General features: G+C 41.4%; 3 protein-coding genes across 4 annotated transcripts in view; 2 read left to right on the forward strand and 1 right to left on the reverse strand.

Annotated features, from left to right (window-relative positions):
- Positions 1-6,122, forward strand: part of LOC130550125 (solute carrier organic anion transporter family member 1C1-like) — a 10,836-nt gene extending 4,714 nt beyond the window's left edge. Inside the window, exons 3-6 of the mRNA XM_057327501.1 lie at positions 3,990-4,174; positions 5,099-5,163; positions 5,273-5,390; positions 5,547-6,122. Of these exons, the coding sequence (XP_057183484.1) occupies positions 3,990-4,174; positions 5,099-5,163; positions 5,273-5,390; positions 5,547-5,790 (612 nt within the window). The 3' untranslated portion in view covers positions 5,791-6,122. The remainder of the gene's footprint in view (positions 1-3,989; positions 4,175-5,098; positions 5,164-5,272; positions 5,391-5,546) is intronic.
- Positions 6,123-12,200: 6,078 nt separating this feature from the next.
- LOC130550128 (solute carrier organic anion transporter family member 1C1-like) lies at positions 12,201-25,599 on the forward strand. The gene is made up of 15 exons (XM_057327505.1): positions 12,201-12,335; positions 13,230-13,368; positions 14,436-14,577; positions 14,813-14,945; positions 15,939-16,045; positions 16,162-16,314; positions 16,538-16,636; positions 17,596-17,799; positions 19,385-19,549; positions 19,634-19,829; positions 19,979-20,138; positions 20,396-20,580; positions 24,636-24,700; positions 25,018-25,135; positions 25,271-25,599. Exons 2-15 carry the CDS (start codon positions 13,303-13,305, stop codon positions 25,479-25,481), a joined length of 2,004 nt encoding a protein of 667 aa, XP_057183488.1. The 5' UTR covers positions 12,201-12,335; positions 13,230-13,302; the 3' UTR covers positions 25,482-25,599.
- On the reverse strand, positions 20,810-24,685 carry LOC130550129 (uncharacterized). Of its 2 annotated transcripts, none has more exons than XM_057327507.1 (2): positions 23,220-24,685; positions 20,810-21,770 (listed from the first exon to the last, which is right to left on the reverse strand). In XM_057327507.1, the coding sequence occupies exon 1, from the start codon at positions 24,138-24,140 to the stop codon at positions 23,235-23,237; it is 906 nt and encodes a 301-aa protein (XP_057183490.1). In that variant the 5' UTR covers positions 24,141-24,685; the 3' UTR covers positions 20,810-21,770; positions 23,220-23,234. The 2 variants fall into 2 exon arrangements, with proteins under 2 accessions (XP_057183490.1, XP_057183489.1); XM_057327506.1 differs by having other exon boundaries at positions 20,810-21,786; positions 23,220-24,684.
- Positions 25,600-26,860: the final 1,261 nt, after the last annotated feature.

Genomic DNA, 26,860 nt, shown 5'->3' on the forward strand with positions numbered 1-26,860 from the left:
GATGTCGAGGGAGGATCGAGACATGAAGTACGCGTCCTTCAGGTCGATTGCCATGAACCAGTCCTGACACCTGACGGACGTCAGGATGCGCTTCTGCGTGATGAACCTGAAAGGCAGCTACTGTGTAGGTGCCTGTTCAGAACACACAGACCCAAGATAGGGCGCAACCCCCCGCCTTTCTTGGGGACAATGAAGTACAGGCTGTAAAAACAGCTGAACATCTCGGCTGGTGAGACGGGCTCAATCACTCCCTTCACCAGAAGGGTGGCGGCCTCGGCCCGAAGTACGGGAACATCCTAGCCTCTGACTGAGGTATATTGGATGCTGAACTTGGCGGGCGTGAGGCGACTGGATCGCGTACCCGAGACGGATCGTCTTCCCTAGCCTGTCTGACAGCCTGGGAAGCCGGACAGGCTCCCAGAATGAGACGGGGACTAAGGTACGATCTTTTTCATCGTCCCCCCGGGGGGTGGTTCGATGGCTAGCAGTATGGATTCCTTGCCGGGGGAGGTGCCCCAGGGAGGAGATCGGCTCTGCTGTTTTTCCTGCCTGGTGACTGCGCAGCTCAACGCACTGTCTGACTGAGAGTGCTGAGGGCTGGTGTTTATACTCGACATTGCGCTTCGCCATGACGCAACGTCGAGTTTGCCATTCACCGTCGTGCAGAGGGTGAGAGCGGCTGAGTTACCCCAGTTTATACTCGACATTGCGCTTCGCCATGACGCAACGTCGAGTTTGTCGATCACCGTCGTGCAGAGGGTGAGAGCGGTTGAGGTAACCCAAAGAGAGAGGAAACTCTCCTTTTTTTGAGAGTAAGTGGGTGCTAGCCCCCCGGAGGGGGCCAGCAGATGGAGAGACGGGGCAGGATCCGTCCCTATCCGACTTCCCAGCGATGTGGCTGGGGTCGGGCCCAATGGTAGCCTCGATCCCCCTGAGGTCTTCCCATGACAGCCGCTTTGCCGCGGCTGCTGATGGGGCGATGGTCTCCTCTTAGCTGCTCCTCCAGGGGGGACGCCCCAGAGCTGGAGGGCGTCGAAGAGGACCAGGGCTGCTGGGAAGCAGACAGTGCACGGGACTCGATGGCCGAGGCGGCCGAGTTGCGGCACGGAGGACTGCTTCTTACTGTCTAGAACCCTCCGGGGAGGCCGCGTGCGGGTCTCGCGCCCCCCCCGACGGGCGGGGGGTGAGCGGGGCCGCTGCGGCTCGACAATAACACCAACCAGCCCCCCCTTGCGAGACGGGTACGTCGAGAAAGCGGACCTTCTCAGCGTTACTCATCTGCGCAAGGATTGGCCAGAGGAGTTTCTCATGGACCACAAATGTGGACAACGTCCGACCCAGGGCCCGCGTGGTCACCTTGGTCGCCAGTAGAGCGAGATCGGTGGCAGCGCGGAGTTCCTGCATAAGCGCTGGGTCGGTCTTACCCTCGTGGAGCTCTCTCAACGCCCTGGCCTGGCAGGAGCCATAGCGTGGAGAGAGGAGGCAGCTTGGTCCGCCGCAATGTAAGCTCTCGACACCAGAGATGCCGAGACNACATATGAATCTCAACAATGGTGACAATCAACTGAACAGCTTCATGCTGCAATGCATGCTGGGTACATAGTACAAAACTCATTCATGATTGTTTGTCACCATTGATGAGGTTTGTATGTCAAGTGTCTAACTGTGTCTCAATTGCAAAGAAAGATTTTCTGACAGAGATCTTTCCATTGTAACATGTACCATCACTTTACCAAACATATCTTAATAAATCTTAAATGCTATATTATTATTATTTAATGATTAAATTCTTTCAGATGTATCTTCAGTTACTAAGCAAACATAAAGTTGAGGTTCCTGTAAAGTCCCTTTCAGTGTTATTGTATAAGTGTACATTTTAAAGCTACAAGAAAGTCAAAGAGTCCAACCAAAGCAAACACTGATCGCCATAATGGTGACTTAAAACATAATTGAACCACTATGAACTAGAGTTAAATCTCAATAAGATCTTACACAGATGACAGAAATAAAGTGAAAGTGGTGTCTGTAATATGTGAAGATGTTATTGATGTTTGTTTTTAATTCTCCTCTGGTGAAATCTTGACAGATTTATTGTGTACATCTGTATCTTCAAACAGCCATTGCAGTAGTTTACTGTAAAACACCTACAGTAACTAGCTGGCAACACTGTTGCCAATGTATTACTGTAGAAATGGCAGGTAAGGGCTAACAGTGTATGTGAAATGAGGACATGACTGCAGCTGGCGATGAGGCCCAAACCAGCATGTCCAGTGCAAAAAGGATTTGACTTTTTTATTTTACTTAACAATATTTTATTTATCCGTTATATTGAAGACAACTTTTTGAAGAATGTTGGCTTACTTATGAGCACTTGAGTTTAAATGAGACTTGGGTGTTTGTAATGACATAGGTTATGGTGTCGACCATGATTTGTTGCAGTTTTGAGGTGTTCAGTCTTATTATGATTTAAGAAAATAAATGCGATTGCTCTCCTCACAAATCAACTGTTTCTTATTTTTCACTGAAGTGTCTCTTAAGTGTTGAGGACAAGTGCTGCTTTGAGCCTATACATTCAGTATGAGTAAAATACTCAAGTACTGTTAAAATCAGATACTCTAAGACTTTTACTGAAGTCGTTTTGGAATTGGTGACTTGTAACTTGTAATGGAGTCATTTTCTCTGCAAGGTATCTGTACTTTTACTTAAGTATGGTTTTAAGGTACTCTTTACACCTCTGGCCATAGCGGACGGCAGGGCCGTAGTCCTGCCGCCACGGAACGGGGAGCAAACAAGGTGGTGGCTGAGTCCCGTGGGAACACAGCCACCTGTGACGCAACGTCTGAATCGTCACCGCCCGCAGTGCGGGCAGGACGTATCCACAACGTCTGCCCCAGCGTACTGGAAGCAGGCATTGTGTCCGTCCCCCTCCTCGATGAGTGTGTTGCACCCATGAGAACAGCGGGACAAGCCACGCTGGAGAAATTTGCTCTTTTAGAAAAGGAAATTTGCTTGAACACCTCCGGAACTGCCGAGACGCCCAGGGGAGAGTCACTGCAGGAAGGGACCGTCCGCTGTCCACGTCGTAGATTCCAGCAGAAAGAATGATCACCCAGATCGTAGAGAAGCTCACCAGATGCGAAGGCTCTGAAGAACAAAAGGTGAATGAATGAGCACGCCGGCTTCCCTCTTATACCCGGACATCCGGGGAGGAGCCCGGCATGCAAATTTCATTCGCCAATTTTCATTGGCCTTTTCTAAATACTCAGAAGATGATAGGTTCTCAAGACAAACCCCATTCTGTCGGTACGACACAACGTCGAGAGACCGACAGAAAGGGAAGTATACAGTTCTAATCTATATGATCTTCAGCATTTGGATGCTCATGATATGTAATGGAAAGACTTCAACATCTAGCTGTATTATCACTAATTAGAAAATTATTATCAGGTCTTATACTGTAAGCTGCTGTTGTTACAGAAGAAGAAGAGTTTTTTGTACTATATTTAGGGGTTGGAACATTAGGTCTTCATTTTTGTCATGTTGTGTTTAAGCATTTGTAAAAAAGATAAGAAAGATCCATAATTTTGGTATGGGGTAAGATTGTGTGAAAAGAACATGTAAGCATTTTAGAAACGTGTTAATCAACTGAGTATTGTGTGAACACAACAAGAATTGTGTTAATGGTATGGTCACAAAAGACGGACGTTGTGCTAATTGTGTTTAATTGTGAAAATGTGACTACAGATTGGTCAAAGGGATGTTAGCAATTGAAAAAAATCTGTATAATGACAAAGACGCTTCAAAACTGTCCTAGACCTTTTAAAGTGATTAAAGGCTTGTCATTAAAAGTTGTTATCTTGGTAACCCATACATTATATATTAAGATAATATTTAACACACTTTTTGGAGATATTGACTAATCATCCTCCAGGAACTCCAGAATTACAGTACAGTTGTAATATTTTCTCTTCTGCTTTTGGTAATCACAGGTATTCCACAACTGTAGCTGTGTCCTTACCCCCTCACCAGTAGATGGCAGTAAGTCAGTATCTCTGGGCCAATGTCCCCGGGGCCCTGAATGCACTCAGAGTTTCACCTCCTACATGGCAGTATCTGTCTTGAGCTTCTTTATCAACTCGCTGGGCACAACCCCAGCATACATGGTCATTTTACGGTCAGTTACTACCTGGATATTTCTTAGACTTTTCCCTCATTTCTCTGACTTAAAAAACTGTTTCATCTGAGAAATCAATTCATAGTATATTTGATCACTTTTTCATTTTTGGAGAGGTATTGAAATATAAACAATGCTTGTTCAATGCAATGTTTTTATTTTCCATATTGTAGCTACATTTAATTGTTATTAAAATGCTTTTTTGACTTATTTTTTCACTTGCTTATTCATACGTTTTTATAAATTACCATTTTTAAATACATAAAAATAACTTTTTTTTTCACAGAAAACTGGGTTATGCATAATTAGCTTTTTTCACTATTTTCAGATACATACAGTACCAATCAAATGTTTAGAACTACTTAATTTATTTGGATTTTTCCACCTTATATAAAAGTAAACTCATCGCAACTATGGAGTAAAAACAACTAGTAAGATTTACTTATTTTTTGTGTTTTTTGTTGAGTTAATTTTACTTTAAAACCTGTGTGCAAAAACTTGACACAAAAAAATGTACTTAAAAAAACTGTGTGGAAAACAAAAAAAATACGTAAATCAAAATAAGATTTAGTAGGACAATTGTGGGAATTTCTGTTGTTACTAAAAGCATCTAAAAACAAAATGTCATATTAGCGTCCTTTTGCCATCCTGAAAAAGCTTTCAAAGAGTATTAAAGAAGTTCCCATCTATCCAGGGCTTTACATTTAAATTAATAAAAAAAACATTAATTTTCCAATGAACAAAAATTGATATGTTGGCACAATTACATTTTGTCTACAAAAGTAATTTCAGACACCAAAACATATATCTATCTTGTGATTTTAAGATGATTAGAAACATTTCAGTCAAGCGTTTCCAAACTTTTGACTGGTACTGTTACTGTATATTCTGTACATTTTTTAAATATTGTCATTACATTTTCAGTTGCATTACACCTGAGCTGAAGTCACTAGCATTAGGTGTTCAAACACTGATGATGCGAACACTAGGTACAAAACATTTATCTATTCAGATGTGTTTCTAAGTAGCTATATAGCTTTGGGCAATATAAGTTCAAGTTTTAAGTTTTCTGGCCTAATGAAAGCCTTTTTTCTGAAGGTGGTATTACTGCACCAGTGTATTATGGAGCCTTCATTGACTCTATATGTTTGAAATGGGGAATGAAGAAGTGTGAAGGCAGAGGTGCCTGTCGTATGTACGATTCAGATATGTTCAGGTATGTGTTTGTAATCATACATCCCTGTCCTCATTAGATTCGTTTTACAACTGTCTGAATTTGAACTGAACATAAATCTAAACATCTGAATGTGAATGAATGTACAAATAAAGTGATGCAAACGATGTGAACAAAGCCGTAATGTTCTGTTTTCAGAGTCATCTTCTTGGGCTTGTTCACATGTCTGAATGGCTGTTCCTACGTCTTCGCCATCGCTGTCATAGTTCTCCTGAGAAAACAGTTTAGTAAGGAAGAGGTCAGAGCACTACAGCAAACCGCCAGCAAGCGAAATGAAACTGAGCTTCAGACTCCAAATATGTGCATCTCTGATGGATCCAAAACTGACATCAGATCCACAGAAAACACAACAGAAATAACCCACAACTCTGTGGTGGGTTAGACCGACCATTAGTTCAATGGAGAATGACCAAGAAAATCAATGACAAGGATGGCAGACCATTGAAATATCAGATGGAAATACATAGAAGTTTACAACTTCCCAAATCTCTGGATCTTGTAACAGTATGAACTCAGAACTGAAATCTCTAAATAAAGACATTTAAAAAAAAAGAATTGATAAACAATGCACATAGTTGAATTAACCTCATCTGCCATTGGTCATACAAACAGGTTGTCCTGCTCCAAAATCACACCGATTGTTGACATATTGGGCCACAGAATAAAACTGTATATACAGTAGGCGTATAATAAAGCCACAAAAATATACACATACACAGCAACCAATGTTTTACGGTGTGTTCTTTTATCTTACCACCTTTAACCTTATCATTCATTATTCTCAGGTTAGGTAAAGTAAGTAAAGTCCGGCCTGAATCATTAGCATTTCAGGTATTCACAATTTGGTCAAAAGACTCCTTCGTTGATTACAGAGGAATTGATAATCACTCAGTATGCAAAACCCTTCACTTACTGTATGCCTGTCTCATCAATAAGTAAATCTTCAATATAAAAGGTATTTTAACAAAGTTAAAACAATCTGGCACATAAGGACTATGGGTTCTCAAATGGGTGTAGATTCCACATGAAAGCACTTAACTGCTGCATAATTAAAAAGCAGGGCTTTTCGGGGCTACTTATTGTTTTATAATATAAAACAACAAATGTAATTATTCAGTTCTATTTAAGTGCCAAAGTGAGTTCTATGTTTTCTGTCATGAACGAGAACGAACTCAAATGCGGGGAAAACCAAACAAGCCTTTATTAAGCCAGAGAACACACTTTAGAAAGTCAATGAGCAAATATTCCTGTAGACGCAACGTCTGGTGAACCTCAGCGCTGCAACGAGAAGCCAGCTGGAGAGTAGAGCAATGAGTCTGTAGCTTGCTGGCCGGACAGATATGCAGCCGTCAGTAAATCCCGGGGTAGAGAGGGAGATCCGAGCGGAGAGCCCAAGATCCCATGCTGTGGTAGGTGGGAGTCCGGGTGAGTGAGGCAGCAGGCAGCAAGAGGTCCACGGTTCTCTGGCCTGAGGCTGGTTGGGTGTCGGGGACGCCAGCAGGTGAGCCCTGGAGAGTTGCAAGAGGGATAGCAGGGAAAACAAGAGACTATAGCATTGGAGACAAACTATGAGATCGTTGGAGTAAACTATACTTGAATCGGGACTGAACTAAGACTTGACTAATTCTTAGAGTAAGTAACAAGAGGTAAAACGAGGTGCTATTACACACAACGATCTGACACTAGACAAGAGAACACTGGGAGCTAAAATAGAGGGAGTAAGCGACTGTTTTTACCTAACGGGAAACAGGTGAGAACTAGATGTGAGGCCGGTGAACCTAATAAGGGTAATGAATGGGATAACAAGGGAATGGGATAACAAGGGTGTGGGGCAGAGACGAGCACATGGGGAATGAAAACACACACACACACACAAGAAAAACGACAACAGAAACAACCTGATCACACCGAGGACATAACAGTTTTCATTTGCTAAGACGAATCCACTCTTTTTTATTTGTAATCTACACCATCTGAAAAATCCACCATTTTTTGTTTACTAATGATTTTACTGCTAATAATGCTATATATGTGACCTTGGACAAGAAAACCAGTCATAAGTAGCTCATGTATATTCATGAAACATGATCTTTACTTCATATCTGTCATGATTCAGTCTTTTTTCCCCTGTCTTTTGGACTTTTAGTTTGTAGTTTTGGTTGTTTGCTTTCCTGTTTCCTGTGTAGTTCTTTTATTCATTGGTTCTGTGTTAATCGTTGCCCCAGGTGTTTCTTGTTATCTCGTTTTCCCAGTGTATTTAAGGCCTTGTGTTTCAGTTGTTGGTTGTCAGTCGTTGTTGCATTCAATGCGTCCAATGCTGCATGTGCGCTTCCTGTCTGGATTACTCCAACATTATAGAATGACTGACCAACTATAGATCCAGCAGCTGTTTGTGAACATCCACCAGTTATGAATCCAACGGCACAGATTATGCGTCTCCGGCAGGGAAATTGACCTATTGAGGATTACGTGAGTGACTTCATAGAGCTGGCTCATTTATCCAAGATGGAGGAGGTCGTGGCCGCCACACCGGTGGTCCCTAGTCTGGTGGTCCTGGAGGTGTCTGTTCCTGAGGTCCTGTCCCTGGAGTCAGCACTGCCGGTTGTGGTTGGAGCCTTCCTTGATGATAATCAAGATGGCGCCGCGGATGGCTGCCTCGGTTTGGAGTGCTCTAGTACTTATGTCTTTTTTGTTTGTTTTTCCTGTTTTAAGCTACTCTTCTTTAATCACTTTTACCAGGGAAGAATTGCTTAACATTAAGCAATGCCCTTCTATCAATCTTTTCCCTAATTTTGAAAATTCAGACGTCTTACTGGACATTTTACTCGGAGGAGCGGCAGCTCTGTACAAACGCTCTAAAAGAAGCAAGCAGGGAAAGCGAGCGGGTGCGCTCGTCAGACTCCGACGACGCGGATTTAGGACCCCGCTGCCGAGTATACACCTGGCGAATGTCCGCTCCCTTACCAACAAAACGGACGAAATACTCTTACTCACCAGGACAAACAAAGATTTTTCCAACTCCGCTGCGCTGTGTTTCACAGAAACATGGCTCAATGACACCATACCGGACAGCGCGTTACATCTGCCGGGTTTTCAGCTGTTCAGAGCGGATCGCATTGCCGAGTCAACAGGGAAGACACGTGGTGGTGGATTATGTTTTTATATAAACGAAGGTTGGTGCAGAGATATAACAACACTGAAGAAGATGTGCTTTTCGTACTTAGAAGCGTTCTCTATCAACTGCAAACCTTTTTATTCGCCACGCGAGTTTTCCTCATTTATTCTCGTGAATGTTTACATTCCTCCACATGCTTGTGCGAGCGCGGCGCTGCAACAGCTGGCGGATTACATCACTGACACGGAGCAGCAACACCCGGATTCTCTTATTATTATTATTGGGGACTTTAACAGAGCAAACCTCTCCCGTGAGCTGCCAAAATACAGGCAGCATATCACATGCCCCACCAGAGACAGCAACATTCTGGATCACTGTTACACCACAATACGGGATGCATACCACTCTGTTCCCAGAGCAGCTCTGGGTCTCTCTGATCATTGCCTGGTTCATCTTCTTCCGACCTACAGACAGAAGCTTAAATCTGCCAAGCCTGTAGCAAGAACAGCAAAGAGATGGAGCAGCGAAACAGAGCGGGCCTTACAAGCCTGTTTCGACTGCACGGATTGGAGTGTCTTTGAAGCTGCAGCCACTGATCTGGATGAGTTAACTGACACAGTGACATCCTACATCAGCTTCTGTGAGGACATGTGTATTCCCACCAGGACTCGCTTAACATACAACAATGACAAACCATGGTTTACAATGAAACTGAGACAGCTTCGTCAGGCCAAAGAAGATGCTTACAGAAGTGGGGACAAAGTCTTGTATAATCAGGCCAAAAACACACTGACAAAGGAGATAAGAGCAGCTAAGAGAAGCTACTCTGAAAAGCTGAAGAACCAGTTTTCAGCCAACGACCCTGCATCAGTGTGGAAAGGCCTGAAAGACATTACCAACTACAAGCCATCATCCCCTCAGTCTATGGGTAATCAACGACTGGCTGACGACCTGAACGACTTCTATTGTCGTTTTGAAATGCAGAGTCTCACCCTTCACACCCGCCCTGACCCTATCTCTGCTATACCATTAACACCTCCTCTTGACATTCAACCTGCACTTAAGATCTGCGAAGAGGATGTTTGCCAGCTTTTCCGCAAACAAAAGATCAGAAAAGCACCAGGCCCAGACAATGTCTCACCCTCCTGCCTGAAAGTCTGTGCGGAGCAGCTGTCGCCCATCTTCACTAATATTTTTAACAGATCTTTGGAGCAGTGTGAAGTCCCTTCATGCTTCAAACGCTCCACCATCATCCCTGTACAGAAGAAACCCAAAATATCTGGACTTAATGACTACAGGCCTGTTGCTTTAACATCTGTGGTCATGAAGTCATTTGAGAGACTTGTACTGGCCCACCTGAAGGACATCACCAGACCACTTCTTGATCCCCTCCAGTTTGCTTACCGAGCAAACAGGTCTGTGGACGATGCAGTAAACATGGGACTGCATTACATCCTACAACACCTAGACAGACCAGGGACTTACGTCAGGATCCTGTTTGTAGACTTCAGCTCGGCCTTCAACACCATAATCCCAGACCTCCTCCTGCCCAAGCTTACCCAGCTCTCTGTGCCAACCTCTACCTGTCAGTGGATTATTAACTTCCTGTCGAACAGGCAGCAGCTAGTGAGGTTGGGAAAATTTAAATCCAGCACATGTACCATCAGCACCGGAGCTCCTCAAGGATGTGTTCTTTCTCCACTGCTATATTCACTCTACACAAACGAATGCACCTCTACAGACCCTTCTGTCAAACTCCTGAAGTTTGCAGATGACACCACAGTCATTGGCCTTATTCAAGATGGTGATGAATCTGCCTACAGAAAGGAGGTTGCTCAGCTGGCTGCCTGGTGTAGTCAAAACAACCTAGAGCTGAATGCATTCAAGACAGTGGAGATGATAGTGGATTTCAGAAGGAACCCTCCATCACTTCCTCCCCTCACCATCCTGGACAGCACTGTGGATACTGTGGAGTCATTCAGGTTCCTGGGCTCCACCATCTCTCAGGACCTGAAGTGGGAGTCCCACATAGACTCCATTGTAAAGAAGGCCCAGCAGAGGTTATACTTCCTCCGTCAATTGAGGAAGTTCAACCTACCACAGGAGCTACTGACCCAGTTCTACTCAGTGGTCATCGAATCTGTTCTGTGCACTTCAATTACTGTTTGGTATGGCTCGGCCACCAAATCAGACCTACGAAGACTACAACGGACAGTTCGTAGTGCTGAGAAAATTATTGGTGCTCCTCTGCCCACACTTCAGGACCTGTACGATTCCAGAGTGAAAAACAGGGCAAGAAAAATCATCATTGACTCCACACACCCAGCACACAAACTCTTTGATCTGCTGCCCTCTGGCCGGCGCTTTAGAGCACCAAACACCAGGACTTCCAGACACAGAAGCAGCTTCTTCCCCCAGGCAATCTCCCTCCTAAACAGATAACTGCTCCTTAAGAGCAATATTCCACTTCCACTACTCCTATAGTGTGCACTATAGTGCCTTATTATATCTACATCTTATGTATACATGTATATAACACTACCTCTACTTACTAAATTATCCATTTGCACAAGTGTACATACAATCTGTTAATATGTTTATTCTACTATATACTACCCTGTACAATGTCTCTTATATGTTATTATCCCCCATTTTCTGTAAAATAGTCTTTATTTTATATATGCACAATTTAGAATCTTTTAGACTGTAAATCGTATTATATTGTATTGTCATTGTGTTGAATGTCTGTACTAGAAGCTTCCAACACCAAAGAAAATTCCTTGTGTGTGCAAGCACACTTGGCAATAAAGCTCTTCTGATTCTGATTCTGATTCTGATTCCTTGTGGTATGTCTGGGCCGTGTAGTGCTCTCCTGTTTCAGAGGCTGCTGACAAGATGAACGCCCTGGACTCTTCCGTGCCAAGTGTCTCAGTCAAGATGGCAGCTCTGACTTCTCCTGCCACATCCAGGCCTCCAGCTCTGCCTGCTCCATGTCATCCAGCACTGCCTGCCGCGCCCAGGCTTCCAGCCCTGCCTGCTCCTCCATGTCGTCCAGCCCTGCCTGCTGCGCCCAGGCTTCCAGCCCTGCCTGCCATGCCCAGGCTCCCTACTCTGCCTGCAATGAACAGGCTTCCTGCTCTAGAATCCACCAGGTCCGACCTCTGCTCCATGGCCCTTGTCCGACCTCTGCTCCACGGCCCTTGTGCGACCTCTGCTCCACGGCCCTTGTCCGACCTCTGCTCCATGGCCCTCATCTGCCTCTGCACTACGGCCCTTGTCCTCCCTATCACTATAATGTCATAATGCTTTTTGCCATAAAAGAAAAACAACTATAATTTTGACCGTACAATGTATTTTTGGCTATTGCCTTATTTCTGGAAACATGCCTACAAACATTTGTTCTGATGGACAACTATAAAGGCCATTTTCTTAATGATTTACATTTTTTGGCACCCTCAGATTCCAGATATTTAAATAGTTGTATATCTGCCAAATATTGTCATATCCTAACAAACCAAACATCAATGTTGACCCATAAGACTGGTTTTGGGGTTTACGGTCACATATAATACTATTCAATATGTTATATTACCATAGTACTACATGTTAACTAAATGACTTGTTAATGATGGGTTGAAAAGAGTACTAATCAATGATGGTTAATGTTTAGTGAAACCTTGAGTCAACACCAGCTAATGGCTATTGGGTAAACTAAAGTCCTCCTGAGATATTTGGAGATACACCCCTGGCTATTTCCCAACAGCATGCATAGGTGCCCTCTTTTAATGTGAAGAGACACCTGAACAGGACATGTGAGTACTATGCATACAGGTTTTTAACAATTACTATGACAACTTTTCCAATACTTTTAACAATTTTCCTAAACTCTAACACAGTTATCACAACATCTGGCTGTGTAAGCTATATATACAATTAACACATTTCTTGTTGCTTGGACACAAAATGCATGCATTTAACTCAAATTTTAAATGCTTTAACTTCATTAACACACAAGCTCAACAAAGACCAAAACGATGTATTTTTTACTGCCAAATTTACAAATGCTTTCACACTGTTTGTCAGAACAGATAACATCACGTTCTAAAGTTTAAGTGAACAATTGTTCATATTGTGAATTACAACACAAATATATAATCTGTATTTTATTCCATTGCTAATGATAAAAAGTAAATTGAAGTTATGCAACTAAATAAATCACAGCCGTAGTCTATATTTACGCCTTCTGTCATACACATGTAAAGTGAGGGACAGAACATTACCGTAAGGTTAACCTTATGTGAGGGACCCCCTTCCTAAAATACATATCCATCTATCATTTTATACGTGTAAAGAAACATTTAAATTTTATTAGGTAAATAGTGAATGTGATATTACAGTATAAAGACAACATATTGTTTCCAAACTAACAAATATTGTTAGAGGTAGGCCTATATAACCCTGAAGAGACATTTTCAACATTCAATTCAATTCAATTTTATTTATATAGTGCTTTTCACATTTTTTTTTAATCAATATCAGGCAACAGAGAAATGTTATAAGCAGGGAAAATAATAATGGCATAATGTAACTGAGTGCAGCTATAACTTCAAACTGCTGTCATGTGATGTAAGTTTAGCATTTAATACTACAACATGTATTTGTATTTATATTTGTATTTATAATGTTATCTGTCCTTCCTATTTTAGACATCCGTACTTGCACGTGATTTTCACTGTGACAGCAGAGGGTAGGCCAGAACGGTTCAGTGACCAAAGAACAATGGAGTATTCAGAGATCAACCAGAAACAAAAGTCTCAAGGCAGTTGCTGCTCCCCAACTCTAAAGGCAAGATATTTCTTGGTTTCTTTTTTTTTTTGCTTTGCTAAGAGCGTGCACTCAATATTTACCCACAATGATTGAGTATGTTCCAAAGAGCACTTTTGGTGCTAAAAAGAAAGCAAACCTTTGTACATATGAAACTTATGAAACTTTGCATGTTAAAAATGTACACTCATAAGCGGGTGTCCCATCACGACCTCAACACGAAGCGAATCAGTACTAAAATGACCATGTGTTACTAGTTTTAGTTGTTAGTTTTAAGTTGTTATCTGGGAATATCATACCTTGGAATGCTTTGACTGACCAATCAAAGTATTTCAAAGAGACGTTTAATAAGTTTACTTTAAGTACACGGTGTCATGAGCGTGGAGGTGAGACACAGACAGAGGACCCAGGCGCAGACAGTGGGTAAGGGGTTAACAGACTTTAATAATAAATAACAAAGACAAAACCAAAAACCCACGAGGGAGTAACAAAACAAAACAGGGGACTATAATAACTTGACAGGACTAAGACTGACTACACTTAAACAAGACTAAAGTTAGACATTTAACATAACTACAAATAACTAAACTAGACTAACAAGAACTCACCAAACAGATCACACGAACGACAGTACACAATGAACCAGCACAGGACAGAGAACAAAGGGGCATTAAATAAGGGATCAAATCAAGAGGGGACATGTGTGGGGCATGAACTAATAACGAGCACTAACGAGGAAACAAGAGGGCAGGAACAATGAGACCTGGAGAGTATGGAAGGCAATCAGTGCCAAAATGCCCCTCTCCACATGAAACAAGAGGTTCTGTCATGGTTCTGCCACTAGATCTAGTAAAGCAAGACAAGATGGGGCAGAACCATGACACACGGATGGTCTGTTTCCAGTAAAACTTTGAAGGAAGGTATTTAGTGATGCTAGACTACAATCCTAAATCTTCACCAAATTATTGAATTTAATTATATAGTAAAAATGAACAGTGAACATTTTGATGAACATCTCCTTTTGGCTTCCACGGCCGATGTCTGACATTAAATCTGTGTTTGTCTATCTTCTGCTTTCTTTTCTAAAGAGCTTTATTGGTGTGCTTGCCTTCTCTTTTTTCACCAAATCCCTGACGGGGAGTTACACCAAGAGCACCATCACTCAGATCGAGAGAAGGTTTGATATCTCGACCTCCACTGTTGGCGTCATCGATGGGAGCTTTGAAATGGGTGAGTTGAGGTGTGTCAACATGCAGTGAGAAATGAGGGCTAAGGTTAACCCATTTGATGAGCACTTATACCAGTGACTCAGACCGCTGATGCTGTAATATGACTGAATTAGTCTCAAACAGTGCAAATGAAGAGCAGAGAGCGATACATTTTTGACTCTTGTTTGATGGTATGTCTGAGTTAGCTACAATTCTTTATTATTGTGCCGCAAAGAAACACATATCATTGCTTGCAGGTAATCTGTTGGTCATTACTGTAGTAAGCTACTTTGGTGCCAAGTTTCACAGGCCCAAGATCATAGGAGCAGGAGCCCTGCTGATGGCTGCAGGCACACTGTTAATGGCTCTACCTCACTTCCTGATGGGCCGGTGAGTAACTTAGTGCTGGTGGGCTGTTCAAACCACCGAAACATACTTGAAAGACCTGTGTTTTTAAAAGACAAGGTGTTGTCTCATGAACCATTCATCCCTTCACCTGAGTGAGCTGTCACCCAAGTTTGAATGGCACAATCTGTTTGCTCTCTCAATTCCTGTTTTTAGGTTTGAAAGCCATGTGCTTCTGTGTAGATGTTGCAAAGCATTCCCAGTACCGAGTGTTTTTTCCATTTCCTTTTTTGTTTCAATTTTTGTTTGTATTACCACTAGCCGGGTTTTCATCACCCTGGTTTTATGCGCATTTGAAAGTTTTGCATCATAAACGAGTGCTGGAAATGCCAAATTTCGAAATAAAAACTGTTAATTTGCAAAAAAGTTTTTACGCTTGAGGTGGTTTTACTTTTTGCGAAAAAGGGTTAATGCGAATAATGGGAGATGGAAACACATTTGCCAAATAAATTCATGTAACCACACTATGAGACTGCGTAACCCGACTAACCAAATTACTGATCTTGTTGCACAGCATCTGAAAAGTTGTTATGGTCATTCTTAAATACCTGAATAAAGTCTTTCTATAATTGCCTGCCAGAACTGTCACGACTGCGTTTCCCAAACAGCAGGCATCCACAAAAGCTTTTCTTCTGCTTGCACAAGTAATTACATGGAAAGTATTATATTCAGTGGCTTTTCTTACTGATATTTAGTGCCAGTTTATTAGGAAGTGACCGTTTTGACTCGTTGGATGCTTATTTGCGAATGTTTTATGGTATTTCAATTTTGCGCATACGCTTAATTCACAACTTTGGATAGAAACCCGGCTATTGACTGTTATAAAGTGCTTCAATAATTTTTGCCTGTTTGTTAGATCATTCCTCTGTTTTTATTGATGATTGACTGCATTTTTGTTATTTGCCTGGACCTCGATTACATCCACATACACCGAATACACTAGAGTTTTCATTGTGTTTTTGTCTGTTTTTTTAATAGATATGAGTACAAGACCGTTGCCACCCACACTAATGATGCTGATCATTTTACTGTGAGCTCTCTCTGCTCACCTGTCACCCAGAATCCTTTTCAACAGCCTGTTTCTGGTAATGTGTGTGTGTGTGTGTGTGTGTCAGATGTATGTGGGTGTAACTGTAGTGATATTTTAATTTCAAATTGCTGTCTGCAGTAAAATAAAGTGTGCATTATGTGGGTTGTATAGGGTGTCAGAAAGGGGAAGAGGAAGGCTCGCCAATGTGGGTTATTCTGCTGGTGGGGAACATTATCCGTGGCATTGGGGAAGCCACCCTTGTTCCACTGGGAATATCATTCATAGATGACTATGCACGCCCGGAAAACTCTGCTTTTTACATTGGTGAGAAAATGATTGTTGGGTTTTTATCACACCATACTACAGTATTTATGGTCATCAAGTGGATCATGCACATATACGTAGACTCTTAAAAATAAAGGTGCTTAAAAAGGTTCTTCACAGCAATGCCATAGAAGAACCATTTTTGGTTCCACAAAGAACCATTCATTCAGTTTAAAAAATTTAAGTAAATCAATTATTTTTGTCCTGGGCATTTTGATTGTAGGCTGTCTGCACACGGTTGGAGTGATTGGACCTCTGTTTGGTTACTCGCTTGGATCTCTCTGCGCTAGTCTTTATGTGGACATAGGCTTAGTTAACGCAGGTGAGTTTGGGCCAAATCTTTCAGGTCACAAACAATAATACAGCTTAACTGTAACATACACTCTTAAAAAAAGGTACTTCAAAAGGTTCTTCTATGGAATCGCTGTGAAGAACCTTTTAAGCACCTTTATTTTGTGTACATCTGGCACTTTTATCCAAAGAAACGTAGAAAAAAAAAACCATTCAGGCTATAGATGTCACGGAACGGGAGGACAGAACCCAAATGCAGGCAGGTGAAGGGTTAAACAAAGACTTTGGTCTTATTAAAGGAAATACCCACGAGGGGGTGTCTGACAAAATAAACTAAAATACAAAACGATAAACCAAAAACTTCCCTCAAGGGGGCAAAATAAACAAGGTCCAAAGAGTATAAAAATAATTAATCCACAGCAAGGGAAAATCCACAGGACACAGACAGTAGGGCGAGTAAAACGCACGTACAAGAAACAATGCACCGACAAGGACTGGGAATAAACAAAGGACTAATAAAGGGAACCACTGACGAAGGAAAATGATACAGGGACGGTGAAGGACATGTGACAGGGATGAAACACTAATGGGAACTGGCGGGAAGATGATGGGACAGGTGAGAGGGATAAAACACAAATGGGAGACTAACAGAGAAACAAGAGGGAGGAGCTAACGAAGACAGGAGGACACGCGGCGAAAGTGACAACAAAAGCCACGTGTCCCCACACAAAACGCAACATAAACCCGCAAGACGTGGTTCTGTCACGACTCCGTCCAGTGAGCATGAGAGCTCGTAACAGGAAGGACAGAGTCCTGACAATAGATTTTAAGTATATGTGTACCCTAGGAGCAAACCCATGACCTTAGTTATGCTAACGCAATGCTCTACCATGTAATCTATAGGAACATACAACTGCTACAGCATGGCTTTTACGATCAATAACAATTCCTAGATATAAATTGCTTGCATCTGTATGTTTTTATCGTCAGACAGTGTGAGCATCACACACCAGGACTCTCGATGGGTCGGGGCCTGGTGGCTGGGTTATGTGGTTGCAGGAAGTCTGACTCTTCTTGCTGCTTTACCTTTCTGGTTCCTTCCCCGAGCTCTTCCTGAAACTCCTCAGACCCCTGAGGTAGAGCAGCCCTCAAATCAGCACCAACACACACCCAGTGTTAAAGAAATAGCCAAAGGTACAGTATGTCACCCTTACATAGACCACAAAGGTGAAACATAACTTAGGTCTAACTAAATTTGAATTAGTTGCGTTTAGGTAAACCTGTAATTGCCGCCAAAGGTGACTCCACAAAGTTGGGGTGGGTTGAATACTTTTGCAAGGTACTCTTTTCAGTATCTGCGCTCTTTTCTTCATAAAAACTGTTGTATTAAAAACAACGCAATACCTGAACACATCTTTGTGCATCATTCACTTTCAGCCTAAACCTATTCAAGTTTCAATTTTGTCTCTTTATGGGAAAGAGTTTTATAAATGTACATTTTATGAGACACGCAGTGAAAAATGTGTGCTGAAAAGGTTGACACAAAATGTATGGGAGGAAAGTGTTTGTGTCTTGAAGGGATACAGCTATGGCCAAAAACTCTCAATCTCTCGAGATGAGTTCTGTTTTCATCCTAATCCTACCCCCAAACCTAATCTTAAATCTAAGATTTCGTGAGATTTTGTAAATGTTTCCCATCTAGTCTTAACCGAGGAGAGTATTTAAAGGGGTCATATGACATGGCTAAAACGAATAATATTGTTTGTTGTAGATGTAATGCAATGTGTTTACAGGATTTAAAGTTAAAAAACGCTGTATTTTCCACATACCGTGCATGTTTGTATATCTTCTTTGCCCCGCCTCTCTGAAACGCGCAGATTTTCAATACGAAGCTCATCACTCTGAAAAGCAAGGCGTGCTATGATTGGCCAGTTAACCAGTGCGTAGTGATTGGTCGAATACTGCAAGCGTGTGATGGAAATAATCGGAACATCAGGTTCCAAAGCAATTGTACTGACAGGTACGCCCACCTTACTTGCGTATACATTTGGGTGGTCTTAGTCAAATCATACCGCGAACTGATGTAGATTTGTGGGGGTGTGGTTACACGAGGCGTTTAAGGCAGGTCTGGTTGTGACACTTTCATTTTTGCAATTTTACATGTCTAATACATACATGCATGGGCAATTTACAACACACCAAAGACACAAAAACACGTGACATATGTCCCCTTTAAATTAATCACTCAACATGATTTACTAAAACTTGCTCTCATCAACTTACTGGTATTTGCGGTGTTTTGGTAGTTTGGTCATTATGAAAATCAGATTATTGTGCCTGTTTTTTTTCACCTGCAGAAATGTCCGAATCAATCACCGTTCTTTTATTTTTATTGACATTTGTCTAATAAATCTGTCTCATAATGTGTTAGAATTCCATAACACAAAAAAGGGTTGCTATTTAACAAATCTGTTTTGAGAGTGTACAGTACGCTAATAATTTGGTATATTTTTTACTTATTCAGCACTGAATTGGTAGGTCTTGTTAAAATATGAATAAAATAATGTAGTTCTGATTATTTTAATATTTATGAAGTCAATATTTATTAAATCCCGGACTTGAAGCATTCAACCACAAGACTAAAAAGGAAGTGCAAAGGCTGTCAAGGGCGATATTTCCTTATTTAGTCTGGCAATAAACAAAATGCAACACTCAATTAGAAGCAGAAATGATATGATCAAATCTCATCTTAAAACTGCCCTGTATTTGCTTTTTGTAGGTTTTGGGCCATCTCTGAAGCGTTTGCTCTCAAACAAGATTTATCTCCTGTACATCATTTCCAATCTTCTGATGTTTAACGGGTTCATCATACTTATAACATACATACCCAAGTACTTGGAGCAGCAGTTTGGAAAGAGCACATCCAAGACCAACTTTCTAATAGGTGACAGTCACCATGATTGCTCAAAAAAAAAAAAAGTTTAAAAGATTGAGCCATTAATTATCGTCTGTGCGTGTCTGTGTGTAGGAGTGACTAGTATGCCATCTGTGGCTCTGGGTATTTTCCTCAGTGGGGTGATAATGAAGAAGTTTAAATTGGGCCTGCTGGGAGCCGCCAGAGTTGCGTTCTTTACATCGGTAGCTGGATTTCTTTTCACTTTGCCTTGTTTTGCTCTAAGCTGTCAAAATATTAATGTTGCGGGGGTCACAGCTACCTATCAAAGGTATTTCCTTTTATAAGCACACTGTAATATCACCCATACAATTTAATATTTTGTTATTTTTTTAAACTAAATTAAAAACAAAATATAAACTTGATTTTGGTGACTTTACTGAATAGAAATATACAGTAATGAGATTCTGTTTGTGGCAGATCAATGGAAGTCCAAACTAGGGGTTCACTGTCTTCATGCAATGCTGGATGTGGTTGCCCCGACAGCCAATGGGATCCTGTGTGTGGAGAGAATGCAATCACCTACATCTCTCCCTGTCATGCTGGCTGTAACGCCACCCACGGCACCGGACGCAATATGGTAGGACCTTTCGCCATCAAATTCGATTTGAAGAGACGAAAATAGTTCAAATTTACACTTGAACTTATGCAATATTTGCAGAGGTATATTTGTTGTTTGTGATTATTAATAACTTTATATGGGACAACAGTGTTGACCCAAGTGATACTGTCATTAAATGCTATAAATATTGATATTATATTAAACTTCACCCTGCTGTCTAAATCTCAATAACAGCATTGAAAAACATTGCAAATTTTTTGCATGTGTTTCCCAAGACTTTCCATGACTGTGCATGCATCAGGAGCTGGGGGCTGAGTGCCAAAAACTCCTCTGCAGCTCTTGGACAGTGTTCACGAGAGAGCAGCTGTTCTAAAATGTTCTACATCTTCCTGGCACTGCAGTCTGTCAGCTTCTTTGTGTACTGTCTGGGCAGCACTCCTCTCTTCATCATCTCATTAAGGTTCTTTTAATCAATTCACATTTTGCAATGCTTAATCCAGGTTGACTCCACATTACCATGGGTAATAGCTAGGTTTGCATGATTTGGATGGTAGGCAAAAGAACCCAAATCTCTGTGAGACTATAGATATGGCATGGGTTCTTCTCTCAGTGTAAATGTACAGTTTTTTTAAGCCGATTTAATCACACACGTGAAAGTGGAAAAGTAATAGTACATCTCTGAGATATGATTTGTTATTCAATTCAATTCAATTTTATTTATATAGCGCTTTTCACAATGTGCATTGTTCCAAAGCAGCTTTACAGGAGCAAATAAAAAAAACACAGAAAGGTAAAACACAGCACAGTGCATGGTGTTTATAGACCAAGCAAGATCATTATAATAAATAATATCTAATAAATAAATGAATAAATAAATGCAGTCTCCCGGTGAGCAAGCCAACACTGCACTGCTCTGCTGTGGCGAGGAACCCAAACTCCAATGATGAATAATGGAGAAAAAAAAACCTCGGGAGAAACCATGCTCAGCCGGGAGGGCCAGATCTCCTCTGACGTGTCATAGCTGCACTCAGTGACCCCGACCAAAGCCACCGAGCAACGTCCACGAAGAACAGGGAGAGCCCACGAGCCGCGACCCAGGAAGCCCCACCCGCCGAAACCGTGCAGGTCCAACCCGGTCCCATTCCGTGATCAACAACAGACAACAGAGGAACAACCAGGGAAAAGTAGTAATGGCATAATTAACTTTATTCCTCTGTTGTCCGACATCGACCACAAAACAAGACCAACCAGACCAGACCACACAGTCCCAACAAATGAAACGCCCCGAACCACAACCAACAAGCCCCCCCACTCCCTACAACACCCACCCAGCTACCTCCAATCAAAGTCACTGAGTGCAGCCATAACTTCAAACTGCTGTCGTGTGATGTAAGTTTAGCATTAAATACCAAGTATTGTAAATTTAGCATTTATGTGACAGGTAGTCCGTCTTTGCTCTCGGTTGGGGATGGAATTGTCTGAGCTGGGCCGGCCAGATGGTCGCCTTTTTCTTGGGTGGTGATGGAATTGCCTTGGATGGAGCTGGATGGTCAGTCAGTCCGCAGGCTCTCGCAGGAGGATGGCACGGGATTTTCCGATGTAGCTGGCGTAATCTCTAGTTGTGGATGGGCATATGACGTTCATCTGGGCCTGGCGGAATCTCTCCCTACCTCGGGATGGGCATCCCGAGGCGAGGGCAGAAACAGAAAGAGAATAATTAGCGTAGCTGCTGTTCATTAGCTATGTATTAGTGAATGCTTGGCTGAAAAGATGTGTCTTTAATCTAGATTTAAATTGGGAGAGTGTGTCTGACCCTCGAATAGTATCGGGGAGGCTATTCCAGAGTTTAGGTGCTACGTATGAGAAAGCTCTACCCCCTTTGGTGGATTTAGTTATTCTAGGTGTTATCAAAAGTCTGGAGTTTTGAGATCTTAGAGAGCGTGATGGGTTGTAGTGTGGTAGAAGCTCTGTTATGTAGGTAGGGGCTAACCTAGTCGAGGTAATTGTTCTACCCTGTCGATAACGAGTTAAACGGCTGATTTCTGCAGTGCGCAGTGTACATGTTATAAGATAGTGATCAGTGACATCGTCGCTTTGAGGTATAATATCTATATTGGTTAGATCGGCTCCGTGAGATATAATCAAGTCTAGTGTATGATTAAATCGATGAGTGGGTCCATTGATGTGTTGTGTTACTCCAAAAGAGTGTAATAGCTCTGTAAACGCCACTGCTAATGCATCCTTAGCACTATCTACGTGGATATTAAAGTCTCCGACAATTAGTACTTTATCAACGTTAACCAATAGGTCCGATAGGAAGTCCGCAAACTCTTTCAGAAAATCAGTGTAGGGACCAGGGGGTCTATACACTGTAGCCAACGTACAAGAAAGCAATGGTTTTTTACTGTCAATTGGAACAATTATGTTCATCGCAAGCTCAACTCAACTCAACTCAACTTTATTTATATAGCGCTTTTACAATTTTCATTGTTACAAGGCAGCTGTACATGAGACATATTGACTATAAGCAAAATAATTAAAGTTGTACCTGCAAAAACAAGAAAAGGTTGAAAACACAGAAGACAGACATACCCACATACAAAACACTCCACACGCACAATATGCACACGTACTAACACAAGCACTTCAAATGATTTAAATTTATGCTCCGTTCTCTGAGTTACAGTAAGAAAGTCTCTAAAGATTGTTGCGACACCGCCACCTCGACCAACCGGACGTGGCTCATGCATATAACAGTAGCTTGGTGGTGTACACTCATTTAGACCGTAATAATCATTTGGTTTAAGCCAGGTTTCGGTAAGGCAAAGTATATCAAAACTGTTGTCTGTGATCATTTCATTTACAATAACTGCTTTTGAATTTAGTGATCTAATATTAAGTAGGCCGAACTTTAGGAGTTTGTTTTGGTCGTTTATTACATTGTCCTCAGGTTTAATCACGATTAGATTTTTTCTCTGAGATTTGGCTATTTTGTAGTATTATTCGGGGGACAGACACAGTCTCTATGCATTTGGAAGCAGTAACATTTCTAACAGATGAGTGGGAGGAACACAGACTATGGTTGAAGTTTTGACTTACCGCTGGGAGACATAGTCAAGCGGTGCGAAGCGTCTTTGAGATGTTGTCAGACAGAAGAACCGCTCCGATGCTGCTGGGGTGCAGGCCGTCAGGGCGGAAGAGCCTAGGTCGCTCCCAGAACAGATCAAAATTATCAACAAAGAGCAGCTTCTGTTCAATACACCATGACATCAACCATTTATTTAGAGCAAATAGTCTACTGAACTTTTCATTCCCTCGTCGGTAGGTAGGAAGCGGCCCTGATACGATGATCCTCGCCGTGGGCGATGCGTTGCGTACCGTCTCGATCAGACTCCTGAAGTCCCTCTTCAGGATCTCCGACTGCCTCATCCTGACGTCATTCACCCCCGCGTGCAGCACGACAGCTCCGACGTTAGCATCGTCCTTGAGGATCGCAGGTACCTGCGCAGAGACATCAAGAACACGGGCGCCAGGAAAACAATGAGTGCGCACCTTACCTTTAGTGGAGGAAGCGCGTACGTTCCGGACGATTGAGTCTCCGATGACCACAGCGTTGCATTCCGTCTCGCAGAGGGCGGCAAAGCGGTTCCTAGTCGGGATCTCGAAGACAGGTGGCGGCGGTTGGGTCATCGCTCCAGTCCTAGCTCGCGCCTTTCGCCGTGGGTGTGCCGGTGCAGGAGTGAAGTTCATTTGGGCTGACCGTGTTCTCGAAGCCTGGGCTCTGTGCAGAGAAACACGCGGAGTAGAAGTGGAAGGAGTATTAAAATCGCTATGAAAACTTACCGCGGATTTGCGAGCGTCAGCTCTGGATGTTTCCAGCGCCGTTTTTCGTTGTCGCAGCCGTGTCTGCTTCTCTAGTAGATCCTGGATCTGCTTCTCCACAGCCTCCAGTTCCGACTGAAGTGCGATCGTTTCCTCATCAGCACACAGAGGTACAAACACATCTGAAACATTAGCCATTAGTGATGTAATAACGAGAACAGTGTGTTAAGCAGTAAGCAGGCAGGCTGGTAATGCTAACAGCCTGAGGCTAATAGCGAGTGATCCGATAAAAATAAATTATCTGTGCGTTTAAGTACGATTTTTGGTATGGGATATATTTAAGGATATGTTTTACCCTCGGAGAATAACAATTTAAAACACAAGTCTTAAGATATAACAAGAATAAACGATGTATTAAGAATAAGTTTGAAAGAGCTCCGACTCAAACCACGCGCTCTCAGCAAACAGGAAGTGACGAGATTTGACAAAAATGAATCAGCTCCCATACATTTAGTACATTTAAAACAACTTCCATAATACATTTGCTAAATTTTGATTGGTAAGCAACAGTAATAGTCATGTTTGCCCTAACATCTAAATGAGCAATAAATAACATTTGAAAACAGGCCATTTGTAGACATGCATAGGAAAGTTGGTTTCTGAGATTTATTCAATGAGAATATGTACTTACAGGAGTGTGGAGCCTGAACTAAAGTCTCTCTCAGTGGGGATGTTACTGCTTATTTTACGAGTCCTGGGTGAGTTTTCTAGACAAACCATATTTTTCTGCCAAACACTTAGATTATATACTCACACCGACCAGTCCTTAAACAAACAAATATTACAGTAAAGGTGTGTAAAATCCCAGTCCAAAGAAAACTAAGTGAACCGTTTATACAGTAGGAAGAATTTTAAAGTGTATAAACACTGTTGACATTTTAATATTTCTTTGTTGAAAAATGGCTTGTTTAATATCACAAACAATGTTTTTAACAGATGTTTAATTTTTACTGATTTTCAGACAGCATACATATTAAGTTTTGGAACAACATTGCTTTCTATTTCTTTGTTAAAGGTGGTATACCTGCTCCCATTTATTTTGGTGCGATTATTGATTCTACCTGTCTGAAGTGGGGTTATAAGAAATGTGGCGGAAGAGGCGCGTGCAGAATGTATGACATACAAACTTTAAGGTGAGCAGATCAAGTCAGTACAATTTTATTTGTACACTAAATCCTACAAATGTACTATGTTAATGGGACACTCATACATATTCATAGAAAATCATAATACTGTAAATGCATATAAAACTATTTTATTCTCATCAGGTTCCTATTTCTGGGACTGATCAGCTGTTTGCGGGTGTTTGGTTATGCTCTGTTCTGGATAGTAGTCACATACATTAAAAGAAATGAAGAGACTGATCAAAAGGGGGTTGAGAACATAGAACTCCAGAAGCCAGTGCTGTGTGATCCAGAGACAGAGGAGGCTTTAAAGAACAATGAGGAGGTTCAGAAAACTCTGAAAGAGTTTGCATGATGGCTTGATACATGTTGTCATTTTTCTTGGTGTTTTTTTCCTCAAAGTTGCAGTGTTATTGTAATGTCAGTATTGTAATGACGAGAACATTAACAAAAGTACGCATGTCATTTTTCTCTTCTCCAAAAAAGAAAAACTTTTATAAAAAAGTGAATATAAAACAGAGAGACGTGTTGAGAACTTTTATAAGCTCATTATGGAAATTATAATAAATAAATAATTAAATAAATGAATACAATATATTAAATAAAATATAAAGTATTGAAAATAGTAGTTTAAAAATAAAAATAAGCTAAAATAAAAAATGTAGTATACATACACTAATACATACTGTATTATTTAATTGTTGTTGAACTTGGTGTTGAGAATTTTTTGCTGCATGGTACCATCTTTTATAAGGTATGCGGTTTTAAGAACAAATCAATTTTATGTCTCCTCAAATGCCATACAGTATGTGAATTGTTTTTGTAATGCACACTATCCTGATGGGATGCAGTGTATATATTGTAACACCTGGTGGCAGTATATTCTAATAAAGCAATGTATTTCGCACAGGCACTCTGTTTTTTTCCAGTGTAAGCCATGAAAGCACACATGTGGAAATTTACATTAGATTTGTAGTAAGATTTAAAGGATCCTCATATACTGTAAAAGCTAGATTCTCTCTGCAATACATTCATTAATAGCATTACATTGCATTAGTTATTTGTTCCAGAAGTTACAGACTCCCAGGGATCCCCAGGCAGTATCTTACAGTATTATTTATTTTATAATTTAGTCTGAATATATTATCAAGTCTTGCTAATCGACCAAATATTTTGGGGGTCCACTTTATGTCTTGCAAAGCATAGGCCTATATAATTGTATGGATACATTTTAGTCCCAGTGGATGTTGGTAGGAGTTTGGTTAAACATATAGGAATTTAGTCCCTTTGTATGTGATAAGTTCAAATAAATAGTGAGTGACTTATTCTTTCCTAAAATTCCTGGAATTAAACAAAAAAAAAGGAAAAGTTCTGAACTCTAAGCATTGCTGTTTAAATTTCATTGAATGAGAGTTAAAAATGTTTTGGTATATTCCAGTTACATGATTAATCTTTCTAAGTCAAATAAAAAAAACAAAGACTAATATTCAATGGATGTAAAGTAATATTGTATATATAACTTGGCTGAATATTTTAAGACGTGACGTGAGGACTGCCACTGTCGATGATGATGATGTCGATGACGAAGGTAGTGACGAGTGTATATGTCACTTTTGACCCACACTGCGGGTTTGAATTCTTCAAGCTAACCCCTGTTTCCAAACACCCCTGATATTTGCTAGAAATGAAGGGCTATATTTGGAGGAGTGTGATGACATCACAAGTGGTTGAGGG

This window comes from Triplophysa rosa, unplaced genomic scaffold, assembly GCF_024868665.1.
Source record: "Triplophysa rosa unplaced genomic scaffold, Trosa_1v2 scaffold23_ERROPOS5925052+, whole genome shotgun sequence".
NCBI lineage: Eukaryota > Metazoa > Chordata > Actinopteri > Cypriniformes > Nemacheilidae > Triplophysa > Triplophysa rosa.